Consider the following 13,354-nt stretch of genomic DNA (forward strand, 5'->3'; position numbering starts at 1 on the left):
AAAGTATTGCACTCTAAGCATCACCCAAGAGAAGATTACAAAGAGGCTGCAGAACTAGTAATTTTTCAATTAGGTGGAGAAGAGCCCAAGAAATGGAAAACATGTGGTGCTCATCATCATGCAAGATGGATGGCGCATTTGCTGTATGCACCAAAGATGTTAATATTTAAAAAAGATTTACCCGAATCTGATTTAAAAAACCTTAAAATCTTTTTGACTTTTAGCTCAGCCATTTACATTAAAGCTTGGTTAGAAGCGTCAAAGGCTTGCGATGCACCAATTAATGATATAGAATTATTTAATGATCTAGAAGCACTTAAAGGTATACCAAACTTCGGTGTACCTGCTGAAAAAGCCCAATATGTTTTAAGCAGACACTCTTGGTATCTAACCGAGCAGGTGTCTGTATTAAGTTTATTTTCAAATAAACTTTCTCTAAATGATAAAGATAAAATTGCAAAAAAAAATGCTAGAATACGGAAAACCACTTGGTATCAATTGCGGTAAACCAACTCTTCCAGTGATTAGAAAAAATTCCGATATTTTATCTTATATTGGGAACAAGACTTGGTTGATTTTTCATAATTTAAAAGATGATGGAAAATGGCTTAAAATTCCTTCTTCAGAATGGGACGACAATGCCTATTATTTGAAAATGAAGCTGTTTATCAAAACTCTAAAAGTGACTAATGACGCAGCCGAGAGAGGAATTAAGTTGTGTTCTGATTATCTCCAAATACTTACAAAGGTAAACCGTAAAATTAGTTGAGAAGAAATTATGAATAAAAATCTAAATAATCATACAAATCTACTTTTAGAATAAATTATAGATAAATAATATTTCTTATCTTTAGGACGAGGCTGTACGAAACGAAGTTTTTAACGTGGTTGAAAATCACAGAAAAGTTGTAGGCAATTTTAATAATAAGCAATTATTCGTTGATTTAGCTGAGTATAAATAATAACCACTTTTTCATTAGCTTTTCTGTTTTTAATTAGACCCCAAAAAAATTCCAAATAAAATAACTCTTCTGTAATCCAGGCAATATATGATTTAAAAAGGGGTTATAAAAGCAGTTATTTTTTGTATTGTGGTAAATCCCTCCCCATATGGGGGAGGGGTATTGAAAGTGTCACCAAATATCACATGGAAAGGGTGGTTAGCTACAATGTGACGTGAAAAAAACCTTTTAATTACAATTCTTATTATAGCGGATTCAGTAAATTTTTAGCAAAAAATTACTTAGAGATATATCTTTTTTAACAATAATAGCACTGCGCATAAAAGAGGGGGCGGGGGAGGAGTTGATAAACAAGTAACACAAAATTATACATGGGGGAGGTCCAAAACGGTTCAAAAATGTGTTGCCTATTAAATGTACAGCCTCAAATAACAAATATTTCCTATAGATATAAAAATTTTAATCTTTTTTCACTTTCCTACAAAATCCTTATTTTGACATATTTTAGACTAAAAATGAAAATAATCAAATCAAATTCGGCAACACTCAATGATATTTTTTTCCAAATTTTTTTTTAGAGTTTGTATTCATATGTGAAAAGGATCACGTTTTTTTGCAGACATGTTAAATTCTCAAAATATTTTGTTTTTGGCCTACCCTAATATATATATATATATATATATATATATATATATATATATATATATATATATATATTAGGGTATATATATTTATTTTATATATATATATATATATATAAAAATTATATTAGTGTATTCTACAAACTGAGTGCTCAATGTTCTAAAAGAACAGAGCAATAAATTAGTAAAAACACTTATCTAATTTTTGATTACTTTAATGCCGTGTTTCACCATCGTAGGTTCATCGGGAAGAATCTTTCTTCCTAATGTAATTCCTGATGTAAAAGGGATTCTTTCTGATGAACCTACTGATGGTGAAACACAGCGTTGAAGTAATCAAAAATTAGATAAGTGTTTTTACTAATTTATTGCTCTGTTCTTTTAGAACATTGAGCACTCAGTTTGTAGAATACACTAATATAATTTTTATATATATATATATATATATATATATATATATATATATATATATATATATATATATATATATATATATATATATATATATATATATATATATATATATATATATATATATATATAAATCCGATATATTATGAAACCACAACAACAAAATGACAACTTTTTCTGAAATTCTTGACTGGGCCGCTTATGCGATATCTGAACAACAAAAATCAAAAACTGTTTTCAGATTTGGATTCAGCATTATCGATTTAGTATATAAACATAAAAATTTTAAATTTGACCAAAAATCATGTTTTTCAGACCGCTGCGCAGCGCGACGAAATGAGAACTACTTAATGACGTAATTCGTTTTGTTAACGAAAAAGCGCCAGGGTGCTTATTCACAACTTTTCCGTAACTCTTGCGTAGCTGAGCAAAAGTTATGAAAAACTTACGCAAACTATTTTTTGCGTAACTATTTGGTATTCACAACTTTTTCGTAGCGTTTGCGTAAAGTTAAGGTTGCGCATGAGTTACGCAAAACTTACGCAAAAACTTACGCAAATATTTAAAAACTATTTGTATAGAATAAGTAGTTAGTATTACTAAATTCTTTTGTTTTGATAGGTATCTACTAAAAATATTATATATATATATATATATATATATATATATATATATATATATATATATATATATATATATATATATATATATATATATATATATATATATATATATATATATATATTTATATATATTTATATCTGCATGTGTGTCTTATATATAATTATATAATAACTAAGTTATTATATAATTATTTATACCTAAGAACGTTATATATAAATTATATATAACTAAGAACGTATATTTTCCCAAAAAAGGAAGTGAAGATGAGATGGAGAATTAAGGAGAATGAACGATTGAGAGAGAGATGTTTCTAGTAATTTCTTCCTTATTTGGGGAAATACACGTACTTAATTTAAATTTTAAATGTTTCTTTAACTAATTTCTTGATTAATTAAATTAAAATAATATACTATTTACTCAGCAAATGATCTAATAAGGAAATAATTAAAAATTATAAATGTACATATTAATTTTTAATGCCTTTACTGATTACTATAAAATATCTGCAGACTTATTTATTATATTTTATTTATTATACTTATTTTTGTTAACAAAATAAAGTTCTTCAAAGTAGCATAAGTAATAAATAAATATTGCTGCTTAGAAGTAGGTTTTTATTTTTATTAACTCTTTTTTTCTACTAAATATTTTACTAATCATTTTTAATATTAATAGTAGTATAAATTTATATTAAATGGTACAAAAAAGTAGTTTAGTGCTTTAATTTATGTATGGCGTTTTATTTATTTATTTTATTTTGGCATTATGATAAATATGTTGATGCTAAAATTTTTTGAGAAATTATTTACTCTAGTGTCAGAAATCACGAAAGATTCTAAGAAAAGAGCTGAAAATTGGACGCTTGAGCAGATAGGACTTTTGGTCAAGCTGTATAACGAGAATAAGAGATTGCTTGATGGAAAATTTTCTCCTTGTAAAAAAGATTTATTTTAGATATATATTATATAATAATGATAAAACATTTTTAATGTTAATAAAAAATTTCAATTATTTTTAGCAATCTCAAAACTTACAAAAGACGATGCATGGAGTAAAATTGCAGACCAGGTTTCTCTTGTCGGTTCAGACCGCACAGTGCTACAATGTAAAAAGAAGCTATCTGATCAAAAATCTGAAAGCAAGGGAAAAGCAGCACGGATTATTTCTAGTCTAAACAAGACTGGCGGGGGTGAGGGGTGCTTGGAAGAGCTTAACTCCATTGATCAGCAAATGGTGTCTAAGATGCCAAAAGTTTCATACATGGTAATGATTTTAGAAGAGTATAATTTTTGTGTGTTTTATATATATATATATGGATATATATATATATATGGATATATATATATATATATATATAAATATATATAAATATATATATATATATATATATATATATATATATATATATATATATATATATATATATATATATATATATATATATATATACATATATATTTACAGGGAATCACTGGAGGTATTGACTATCTTCAAAGTCCTACCACATCGAATAACGACTTTATTTTTCAACAGATATCAGGGAGTTTTTCACTACAGCCAAAGGAACAAACGGTTGATCAGTATGCAAACTATTTTTTGTGCAATGCGGTAGTTTAATAAATTTTCTTGCTTATTTTTATTATTTGCTAAATATATATATATATATATATATATATATATATATATATATATATATATATATATATATATATATATATATATATATATATATATATATATATATATATATATATATATATATATATATATATATATATATATATATAACTTGTATAATTTAGCAACAATATGCAGTCTTCAGATTGCAACGATAATGAGATTTACAAAGAGAATATAGTGCAAACTAGTTCAAAAGAGTCCAAAAAAGTATTTTTATATTATTTTCCCAAAAAATATGTTATTTGTATTTTGATCCCTAGTGTTCTTTTCAATTTTTGGCAGTAATCAGTACTCATATTGAATTATAGACACCATTGTTGCACGATACATCCTCAATTACCAAAGAATTGCTAAGTTCCACTGCATCAACTAGTTCTCCTACGTTTTTGACAATACAAGACAAAACGTCTGTTGAGTCAATTTTTACAAAACAGGTGCATCACTCCCTTTAAATTATTTTTGTTTTACAACAAAAGTAAATAAAATAAATAAACTACTACTTATGTTTAAAATTGTTTTATTTCTTAACATCGAATTTAAATTTAATTTTAGAATGTCGAGTGTAAACAGTCACTAAAGTCCTCTAAAAAACGAAAGTTATCGCCATCAAATGTAGATAACTATATGATAAACATGTCCAAGCTTGGTCAACAAATTATTGAAACCGGACAGCAAATAGCGTCTGCTCTTAAGCCAACTATTCTAACTGATCAACCACTTTTGGAAAGTATTGGCGACACCTTAAGATGCATTGCAGAGTCAACAAAAAGTCTCGCGGAGTCATCTGAAAAGATGACTAATTCCCTGAAAGAAATCGCTTCAGCAATCTCAAATAATTAATAAATGTACATTATCTAATTCATATTATCTAATAAATTGATTTGTTATTAATTTTATTTATTACCTAATAATAGTTAAAAATGTTCATCATTAGCTAAAAACGAATGTTCGAATGGCAAAAAATGAAACATGAAACAAAAAAAATTCTTAAGTGAATAGCATAGCTGTTCTATTATTGATTTAAAATAATTTGTTCTAATGTTGATTTAAAAACAAAAGCTAAATTTTTAAGACCCTTTGCACATTAATAGCATCTTAGAATAGTCAAATCAATATTATAGTTTTAATAAATTGAATGTTATTTTATATTTGTTAATTAATTTAACATCTTTTCAAAATAAAACAAAAATTAATTTATACAATCCCATATGAACTTATAGACGTAGACATCGCACAAAAACATAGACATAAATATCATTATTAAAGTTTAAAAAAAGATTTTTATTTTACACACTAAATTTCTTAAATAAAGAAAGCTTTTTTTTTTAAATAATAGTTTTATTTAATAACACAACGTTATAAAACATGGGGATGTCTATTGGCAAACATATAGTTTTTCAAATCATTTCTTCTAGTTAAACCAAGTCGAATTTGGTTGATTTGTCTTCGACCAACGTGATAAAAATTACTATTATTTTCAGTGCTGTTATTATCTGTTATCATCTCAGTGTTACCAACTGCATCGTCGCTAGCTACTATATTATCTGGCTCTTCTAAACCCAATGAATCGCACATATTCTCAAGTAATACACAAGTATAAATGATCGAACAGCACTTGGTAGGAGAATATTGAAGAGTTCCGCCACTTTTATGTAGACATCTCCACCTGTTTTTGAGACTGCCAATACAACGTTCTATTCTACTTCGAACCCTTGAGTGGGTTTTGTTGAAAAACATTTCTTCAGGGGTAATTGCAGGACTAAATGGTGTAATCATGACTGGCGATAACCCGTATCCTGAATCACCAAAAAGAAAACCTGCAACTGGATCAGCTTCCATCATTTGTTTTAAAGTAGAATTTGAAAAAACAAAAGCATCATGACATGATCCTGGATATTTAATTACTACATCTCTGAACTGTCCATCATAATCGACAACAAATTGGCAATTTATAGCTGAATAGCCTTTTCTAAAAAATGAAGCAAAACATATTAATAAGCAAAATGAACGAATTTTTATAAGTTAAAATGTATAATTACACTATAACTATAATTAGGAACTAGAATTTTAACTCTTCAATATGATCATTTAGATCCTACAGTAATAAATACTGAATAAAAAAAAATTAAAAATGTCAATCATATTATTTAATAGTAATTTGTATACTACTCAAGCCTATTTAAAGATTACTTTGGCTCATTTAAAAACTATTTTTTACCTGCAAATAAAAGCTGGCTCATCAGCCCCAGTGACTCCTTTGATGGGCACCATTGTACCATCAATTAGGCCCAAAAGACCCTTTACTCCACAAGCCTCAAAATAACTTTGTTTCACGTTAGTTATTTCTTCTTGACAACTGTACCATTTGACAAGGTAGCTGTAGTGTTGCATAAATGACTCACAAAACTGATGGATTATTCGGCTAGTGCTAGCCTGGCTCATCTCAGAAGTGTCGCCTAAAATTAAAAAATAATAAACTTTCATAGCTTCTTTCTTTCAATTCTTGAATAAAAACTGTGATTTTATACAAGATGTGTGACCTTAACTTTTAACCTTACAAAATAATACATAGTTTTGTGAAATTGCAGTTATTCTAAAAAAATTAATATGTTCTGTTAATTTAAAAAATCATGTTTGGTTTTTGTCTCTTAAAGAACGTACATTTATAATCTAAACACTGGACTAATATCAATTAAGTGAAGCATTAGCTAACATGTTTACTTTTTTTTAAGTATTTTTAAATACATTTCAATAACATATATAAATATATACACATAATATAATTCTTACCTATTGGATTTTGAAAGCTTCCTGTTGCTAGAAACCTTAAAGATACAAGTACTTTAGTTTCTGGTAAAATGGAATTGTTTTGGCCAGTTGTTGAAGACAGATCATCCTGTAGAGTGTTAACAATCTCAGATATTTTACGCAACGGTAAACGAAATTTCTGACGACATTCAACATCTGAAAAATTATTAAGGACAGCACGATGAGCCTTTCGCCAATTTTGATTTTGGAATTCAATTTCTTGAATCATTTGAATATCCATTTTAACTAGAATATTTCAAATAGCATTTCAAATAGCTAATTTAATATGCTATTCTATATAAAATCATATAATATTATTCTGTATATATTACTAAATTAGTAATTTTAAATCAATAACGTATTTATTGCACCTAATAATAATATTATTATTATGCGCAATGAACACGTTATTGATAAACACGCTGTTGATATAACTAATATATATACATATATTAAATTTAATATACACATATTTTATTATAATAAAATGTGTGTGTAAAAATGTATGAGTAACAATGATGTTACTCACACATACACATATATTAAATACGTGTGTATGTATGGGTAACATATAGTAACAAAATCTATGTGTATATTAAATTTAATTAATGTACATGTATTAGTAATATATATTATTACTAAAAGACTTTGATGAATATTGTACATTATTATTATATGTAGAGTAAAGTGGGGTATTAAGCCCTATGGGGCATTAAACTTCATTTACTCTGTTTATATAATAAAATGCCTAAATAATATTGCATCTATACTAATATAGTATGGATATATCATATAGTTTTGTAATATGACAATAAATAGCTATTAAGGTAACTTAACTTACTTACTAAGTTATTGGCTTACTACAAATCTATATGAAATATTCATACTAATATGGATATATCATATATAATCATTAAGTTATCTTAATAACTCTCATATATATCATTAAGTTAGCTCAATAACTATTTATTGTCATACTACAAAACTATAGGATATATCTATACTATAATACCTTATGGTTGTATTATAACACAACTTTATTATATACAAACTAAAACATATACTAAATTATATAAATATTACAATTGTATACATATACAACATAATAAAACTATATGTTATACAAACTAAAACAGGGAGAGCGACCATAGTATTACTATGGTCGCTCTCCTTGTTTTAGCCAAGCTATAAGAGCTCTCATATCTATATAATATCTATATTATCATTCTATATCTATATAATCATATTATCATTCTATATAATGGATGGTTTGCTCTAGTGTGAACCATCTAATACCATATAAGAGAGCTCTCTAGAGAGCTCTCCATATATATAGTACCATATAAGAGAGCTAGCTCTCTTATATGGTATTAGTCTAATACGTATGTAATTTGTAATGTATGTATGTAACTCTAAATTGAACCATCTAATAGATGGTTCAATTTAGAGTGAACCATCCATTATATAAAATGTATGTATATATTTTTTTCACCTTAAAACAAGCTTATGTAGTACTTCTATATTTTTGGTAAATATAATAATATATTTTCCATATATTAACATACGTTAAGTTATTTCTTAAATAATACAACTATAACCTTTTTTTTTACAACAACAATAGCAATATATTATATTTCTATTGTTGTTGTTGTTGTTAAAAAAAAGGTTATAGCTGTATTTTTTAAGTAAATAACTTACGTATAGCAGTATAATATTAATATAAGTATATAATTTATTGGCAGTTACAAACAAAATCTGAAATCTTTTACAATAATTAAAACGCCATTTTTTAATATTAGATGATTTAAAGTTACGCCAAACGCGTAAGTCAGAAAATAGCAGACGTAACTTTTCTTGCGTAAACTTCGCTGAGCACTTTTTAGGAAAATGTTGTGAATACCGTTTTTTAGACTTTTTGCGTAAGTAAAAACTTACGCAAAAACTTAAGTTTTTGCTTAGGCAAAGTTTGTGAATATGACTTTGCGTAACTTTGAACTTACGCCAAAACTTACGCAAATTTTTGACTTACGAAAGAGTTGTAAATAAGCACCCAGAACTTTTGTAAATGCGTGTAGCTTTTTAACTTACGTTACACGTATTTAAAGTAAAAATGCGCTTTAACTAAGTATCGTTACAAAACATTAAATGTAAAAAACTTAACATTTGATATTCTTTCGCATATATTATTAAAAAACTTTTAAACTAAGTTTTAGAAAAACGAAACTTTATCATGTTTTCGTTAACTTACGTTACATGAAAGTTGCAAAAGTTCTTTCGTTATTTTCTTGAAATATATATTTTATAAAGTATAAAATCTGACGAACAACAAATTGAACATTTTCACGCTAAATTAATTCTGATTTCGCAAATAAACTCTTGGTTAAAATAACATTTTACAATGACACTTTTTCTATCATGCGACAATGACATAAACCTTAACTTTCGGAACCATAAAAATAGGGTCACCAAAGGTTACCAACCGTACTCTTTAAAGAGTACACGTATTCTTTTTGAGCAAGTAAAATTACTCTTTCTACTACTTTTTCTAAAAATTATATAAGTGTACTCTTTTTTAAAAAAATTTTCTGATGCTATGATACCGAAAAAATATTCCAATGTAATAAGTATCCCTAATTTCGGCGAAAGCAGAAAATTATTTAAGTTTAATTATCGATTGCGATTTGATTTGTTTGAGTTTTAAATTATTTTTTTAAATATATTCACTTCCTTCAAGATATGTACTTTTTTTTTCGTAAATTTAGCGCACAATGCAAATGCAGAAAGAACGACCAGCATAATGAAGAGAGTTTGGTCTGATGAGAGAAATAGACTATTACCAGAATCAGTAAAAAACTTGCTGATGATACAGTTTAATTTTATGAACAACCTTTTTTTTTTTTTAGATACGTTCTTTTCATTTTGCGCCCCTAGGATATCTGCCGCCTAGGACAAACTGTCCTTTTTGGCTCCTTATAAAAAAAATTTGTAATAAACTTTTAATTTTTGTATGCGTAATAAGATTTTTTTTATTATTTTGAAAAATGAACTTAAAACTCTTGAAAGTTAAATTTAATTAACTTCCAAGGAACTTAATTTAGTAAAAGTGACCAATTAATCTCCAACTATAAATTTTTTGAATTGAACAAATTTTTCAATGAAATTTTTCTGAATTTAAATGAATGACTTTTACTGACTGTTTTTATTAAATGATTCTAATGAATGAATGAAACACGTTTGTTACTCTCTTGTTAAATGCGTTTTTTATTAATTAATTTAATTAATAAATAATTAAGTCTCAAGTGATAAAGCTATCTCTATAAATTTTGTGCATAAATTTCAAAGGTTATTGTTTAATCTATTGTAACATAAAATATGCCTCGAATCAACTTGCATGCAAAGAAAAAAGAAAAACTAAACACCGAAGAGTAAGTTACGCTTGCAGTGGTTAAAGTACAAAGCGGTGAATTTTCACATAACAAATCTGCTAAATTATTCACCATACCAGTTTTTACACGTACCCAAATAGGTACTGAGTTTCAGAATTCTGGCTTGTTTCCAATCGATATTAATAAAATCGATCAGTCAAAGCAGCAAATTGCTAATACGTTTAAAACACCATCATCTGAACCTGAGCCTTCATCATCTCAACAACCAGAATCTGTGATAGTACCATCACCTGTACTAGCACTAGGAACTACACTACGTTAGTCACCCTTAAAGTTACCCTATCTGCAAACAACCTTCAAGTAGTAACTCCGGCTATTAGAATGGAAATTTAAAAAGAGGTTGAAAAACAACTGCAATCAGCCCAATCACTTGCAGCAGCTTTGCAACAAATGTTTTGCATTCAACACGTGAATCGTACCGACACAAAAAAAAAAAAAATGAAGTTGTGCCAAGATTCGAAGGGGAGTGTCGCAACAAACCTGAAATACTTGAAAGATTGAAACATGCTGAAATGAAAAACCATTAAAGCTAAGCTTTGTTTTTCAAACATGCATGTTGAAAAACAAAGCTTAGCTTTAATGGTAACAGCAAATAAACCAAGTTGGCCTTGAAATGTACTCTTTACAGCAGAGTCTAGTTGGTAACCCTACATAAAAATGACTTAAATAAATTAAATTTAGTATTAAAGGTATATTCTAAATAAACTTTCATGTGTCAACATCAATATTCAGTTGCTAAAAGTTAATGAAAAAGAGAATAAAATTATAACAGATTTGCCTTTTTTGTAAATTCTGTCAAAGATTCTCCAAAAGTCACGTGAGCTTAATTTTTGGTAGTAACCAGACGTCTGTTTTTTGGAGAACTGTTTTACTGATAGATATGAAAGTAATGGTTACGATTGGATATTACAGCAGAACAATGGGAGAAAATCTTTGAGAGGGAATAAATAATTCCATGCCAGCCTGAATCTAAAAAGTTACGTAAGAAGCACAATTTTCAGCAGGACGACGAAAGATTTCTACCTAAGGGCCATCACAAAGAAAATCACTGAAAGAGTCTCAGTCAGCTTTAAGGTAGTTGTAAGAGGTAAAATAATACGGGGATTTTGATGATGAAGGAGAATGAGAAAATAATTTTAGAGAGATCAAACCATGATCAGAAGCACCTATGGGTGAATGTGGAAAAACTGAACATTAGTTATATAACAAAGTTATATATTGAGAAAGTCAAAAGTTATGGGCCTTAACGCCTTTAGAGCCATTGACATTAGAGCCAAGTCATTCAGTGTGATGAGCAATTTAAGTCGCCAACAACGACGATATAGGCTAATAGGCTAAATGATAAAGAGAAAGGACTTGGTCAATTTGATCAGCAATAACATCAAAAAGAGTGCAGTCTTGAGATAAAGGAGAACAATACAGAACAAAGAGAAAGACAATGGAGTGAGGTGGTGCTAAACAGAAGCTCATAAAATAATAATCTGTGGATTCAAACCTAGTTTCCCAACAAATGGGTAAATTATTAAGAATTTAGATGCCCAGGCCATGCATGTGACTATTGGAGTTTTTACGAATTAAAGGAAGATAACCATTAACATTAAGATCACAGGGTGAGACAGCTGAACTTAAATTAGTCTCACAAAGAGCAAGTAGGTGTGATGAACTTTGCAAGACATAAGTCTCAACAGAAGAAAAGTTACTTCGAAGAAATATTAGTTAATGATAGATTTAGAGAACTTGGTGACGACAATGGTTTTTTGTAGGGGTATCCCGGATAACACTTTTTTATTAACCGACCGGATATCAAATACCCGGATATTTAAAAAATTTATGTTATCCATATCCTAAAATATATAGTTTATTATGACAATATCTTACCGTGATAAACCTCAAAAAGGCGAGTTTTTTTTTGGAAACTTTTCAAAATTTATGATAGCTGTCATTTCATAGCAATTTGCATTCCATGTGGAAAGAAGGTAAGTAGGAGATGTAATAAATCTGGTCAGAAGTCATTTTGCACATCTCTACTGCATATTTATGCAAAAAATTTTTCTTATAAATTGTATGCAAGTTGTGAGAAAAAAGTTATTATTGAATCGACTTCAGCTGCTGAAAGAAGTTTAAAATGTATTAAATTCTGATCAAGGCTCCTTTTTAAAAGCTACTCAAGATTATAATGTTTTTTTTAATTACTCAATTATAGAAAAAAGTAATGACATTTCAAATTATTGGAAATATGAAGAGAAGTTTCCACTGCTAAAAGAATTAGCACTTAAGTTACTAGCACCACCTGCATCCTCTGCATTTTCGAAAGATTGTTTTCATTATTTATGAGAAAAAGTGATCAAAGCTAAAAATGTTAATTTCTCCACGTTCAGGTAGAACTAGAAATGAGCGATAGCCTGATGTATTTTTTGCGCATATATAGTTTTAGTTGTATTTCAATAATAATAATAATAACATAATTGAATAGAAACCATTAACATTAAATTATTTAAAAATATGACATTTTTTGACTTCTTTCAATTTTCAATTGGCATTAACATAAAATATCCGGTACATAAAAAACCGGATAAGGTTATCCGGTCGGAAATCGGATACCGAATAATACTCTTTTTAGAGCTGTATCTTCAATAGGAGATAGTGGAATGAGTTGCCTAGTCATAAGTACAAAAGATACAAGCAAAGCCCATGCAATGAGTCAGAAAGGTTCAGCATTCAACATCCTAAACTGGAAACAATGTATTATAAATGCATCTACGCCAGCCTAATAGATGAGGAA

The 13,354-nt window shown here is 27.8% G+C and overlaps 2 protein-coding genes across 2 annotated transcripts; one reads left to right on the forward strand and one right to left on the reverse strand.

Annotated features, from left to right (window-relative positions):
* The first annotated feature begins 3,256 nt into the window (after positions 1–3,256).
* LOC136087541 (uncharacterized) lies at positions 3,257–5,209 on the forward strand. The gene is made up of 6 exons (XM_065810571.1): positions 3,257–3,572; positions 3,657–3,901; positions 4,103–4,218; positions 4,441–4,525; positions 4,627–4,752; positions 4,871–5,209. Exons 1-6 carry the CDS (start codon positions 3,404–3,406, stop codon positions 5,156–5,158), a joined length of 1,029 nt encoding a protein of 342 aa, XP_065666643.1. The 5' UTR covers positions 3,257–3,403; the 3' UTR covers positions 5,159–5,209.
* Positions 5,210–5,593: 384 nt separating this feature from the next.
* LOC136087542 (putative nuclease HARBI1) lies at positions 5,594–7,436 on the reverse strand. Its single transcript, XM_065810572.1, has 3 exons — positions 7,109–7,436; positions 6,537–6,774; positions 5,594–6,287 (listed from the first exon to the last, which is right to left on the reverse strand). Exons 1-3 carry the CDS (start codon positions 7,365–7,367, stop codon positions 5,675–5,677), a joined length of 1,110 nt encoding a protein of 369 aa, XP_065666644.1. The 5' UTR covers positions 7,368–7,436; the 3' UTR covers positions 5,594–5,674.
* Between the last annotated feature and the right edge of the window lie 5,918 nt (positions 7,437–13,354).

This window comes from Hydra vulgaris, chromosome 11 (genome assembly GCF_038396675.1).
Source record: "Hydra vulgaris chromosome 11, alternate assembly HydraT2T_AEP".
Classification (NCBI taxonomy): domain Eukaryota; kingdom Metazoa; phylum Cnidaria; class Hydrozoa; order Anthoathecata; family Hydridae; genus Hydra; species Hydra vulgaris.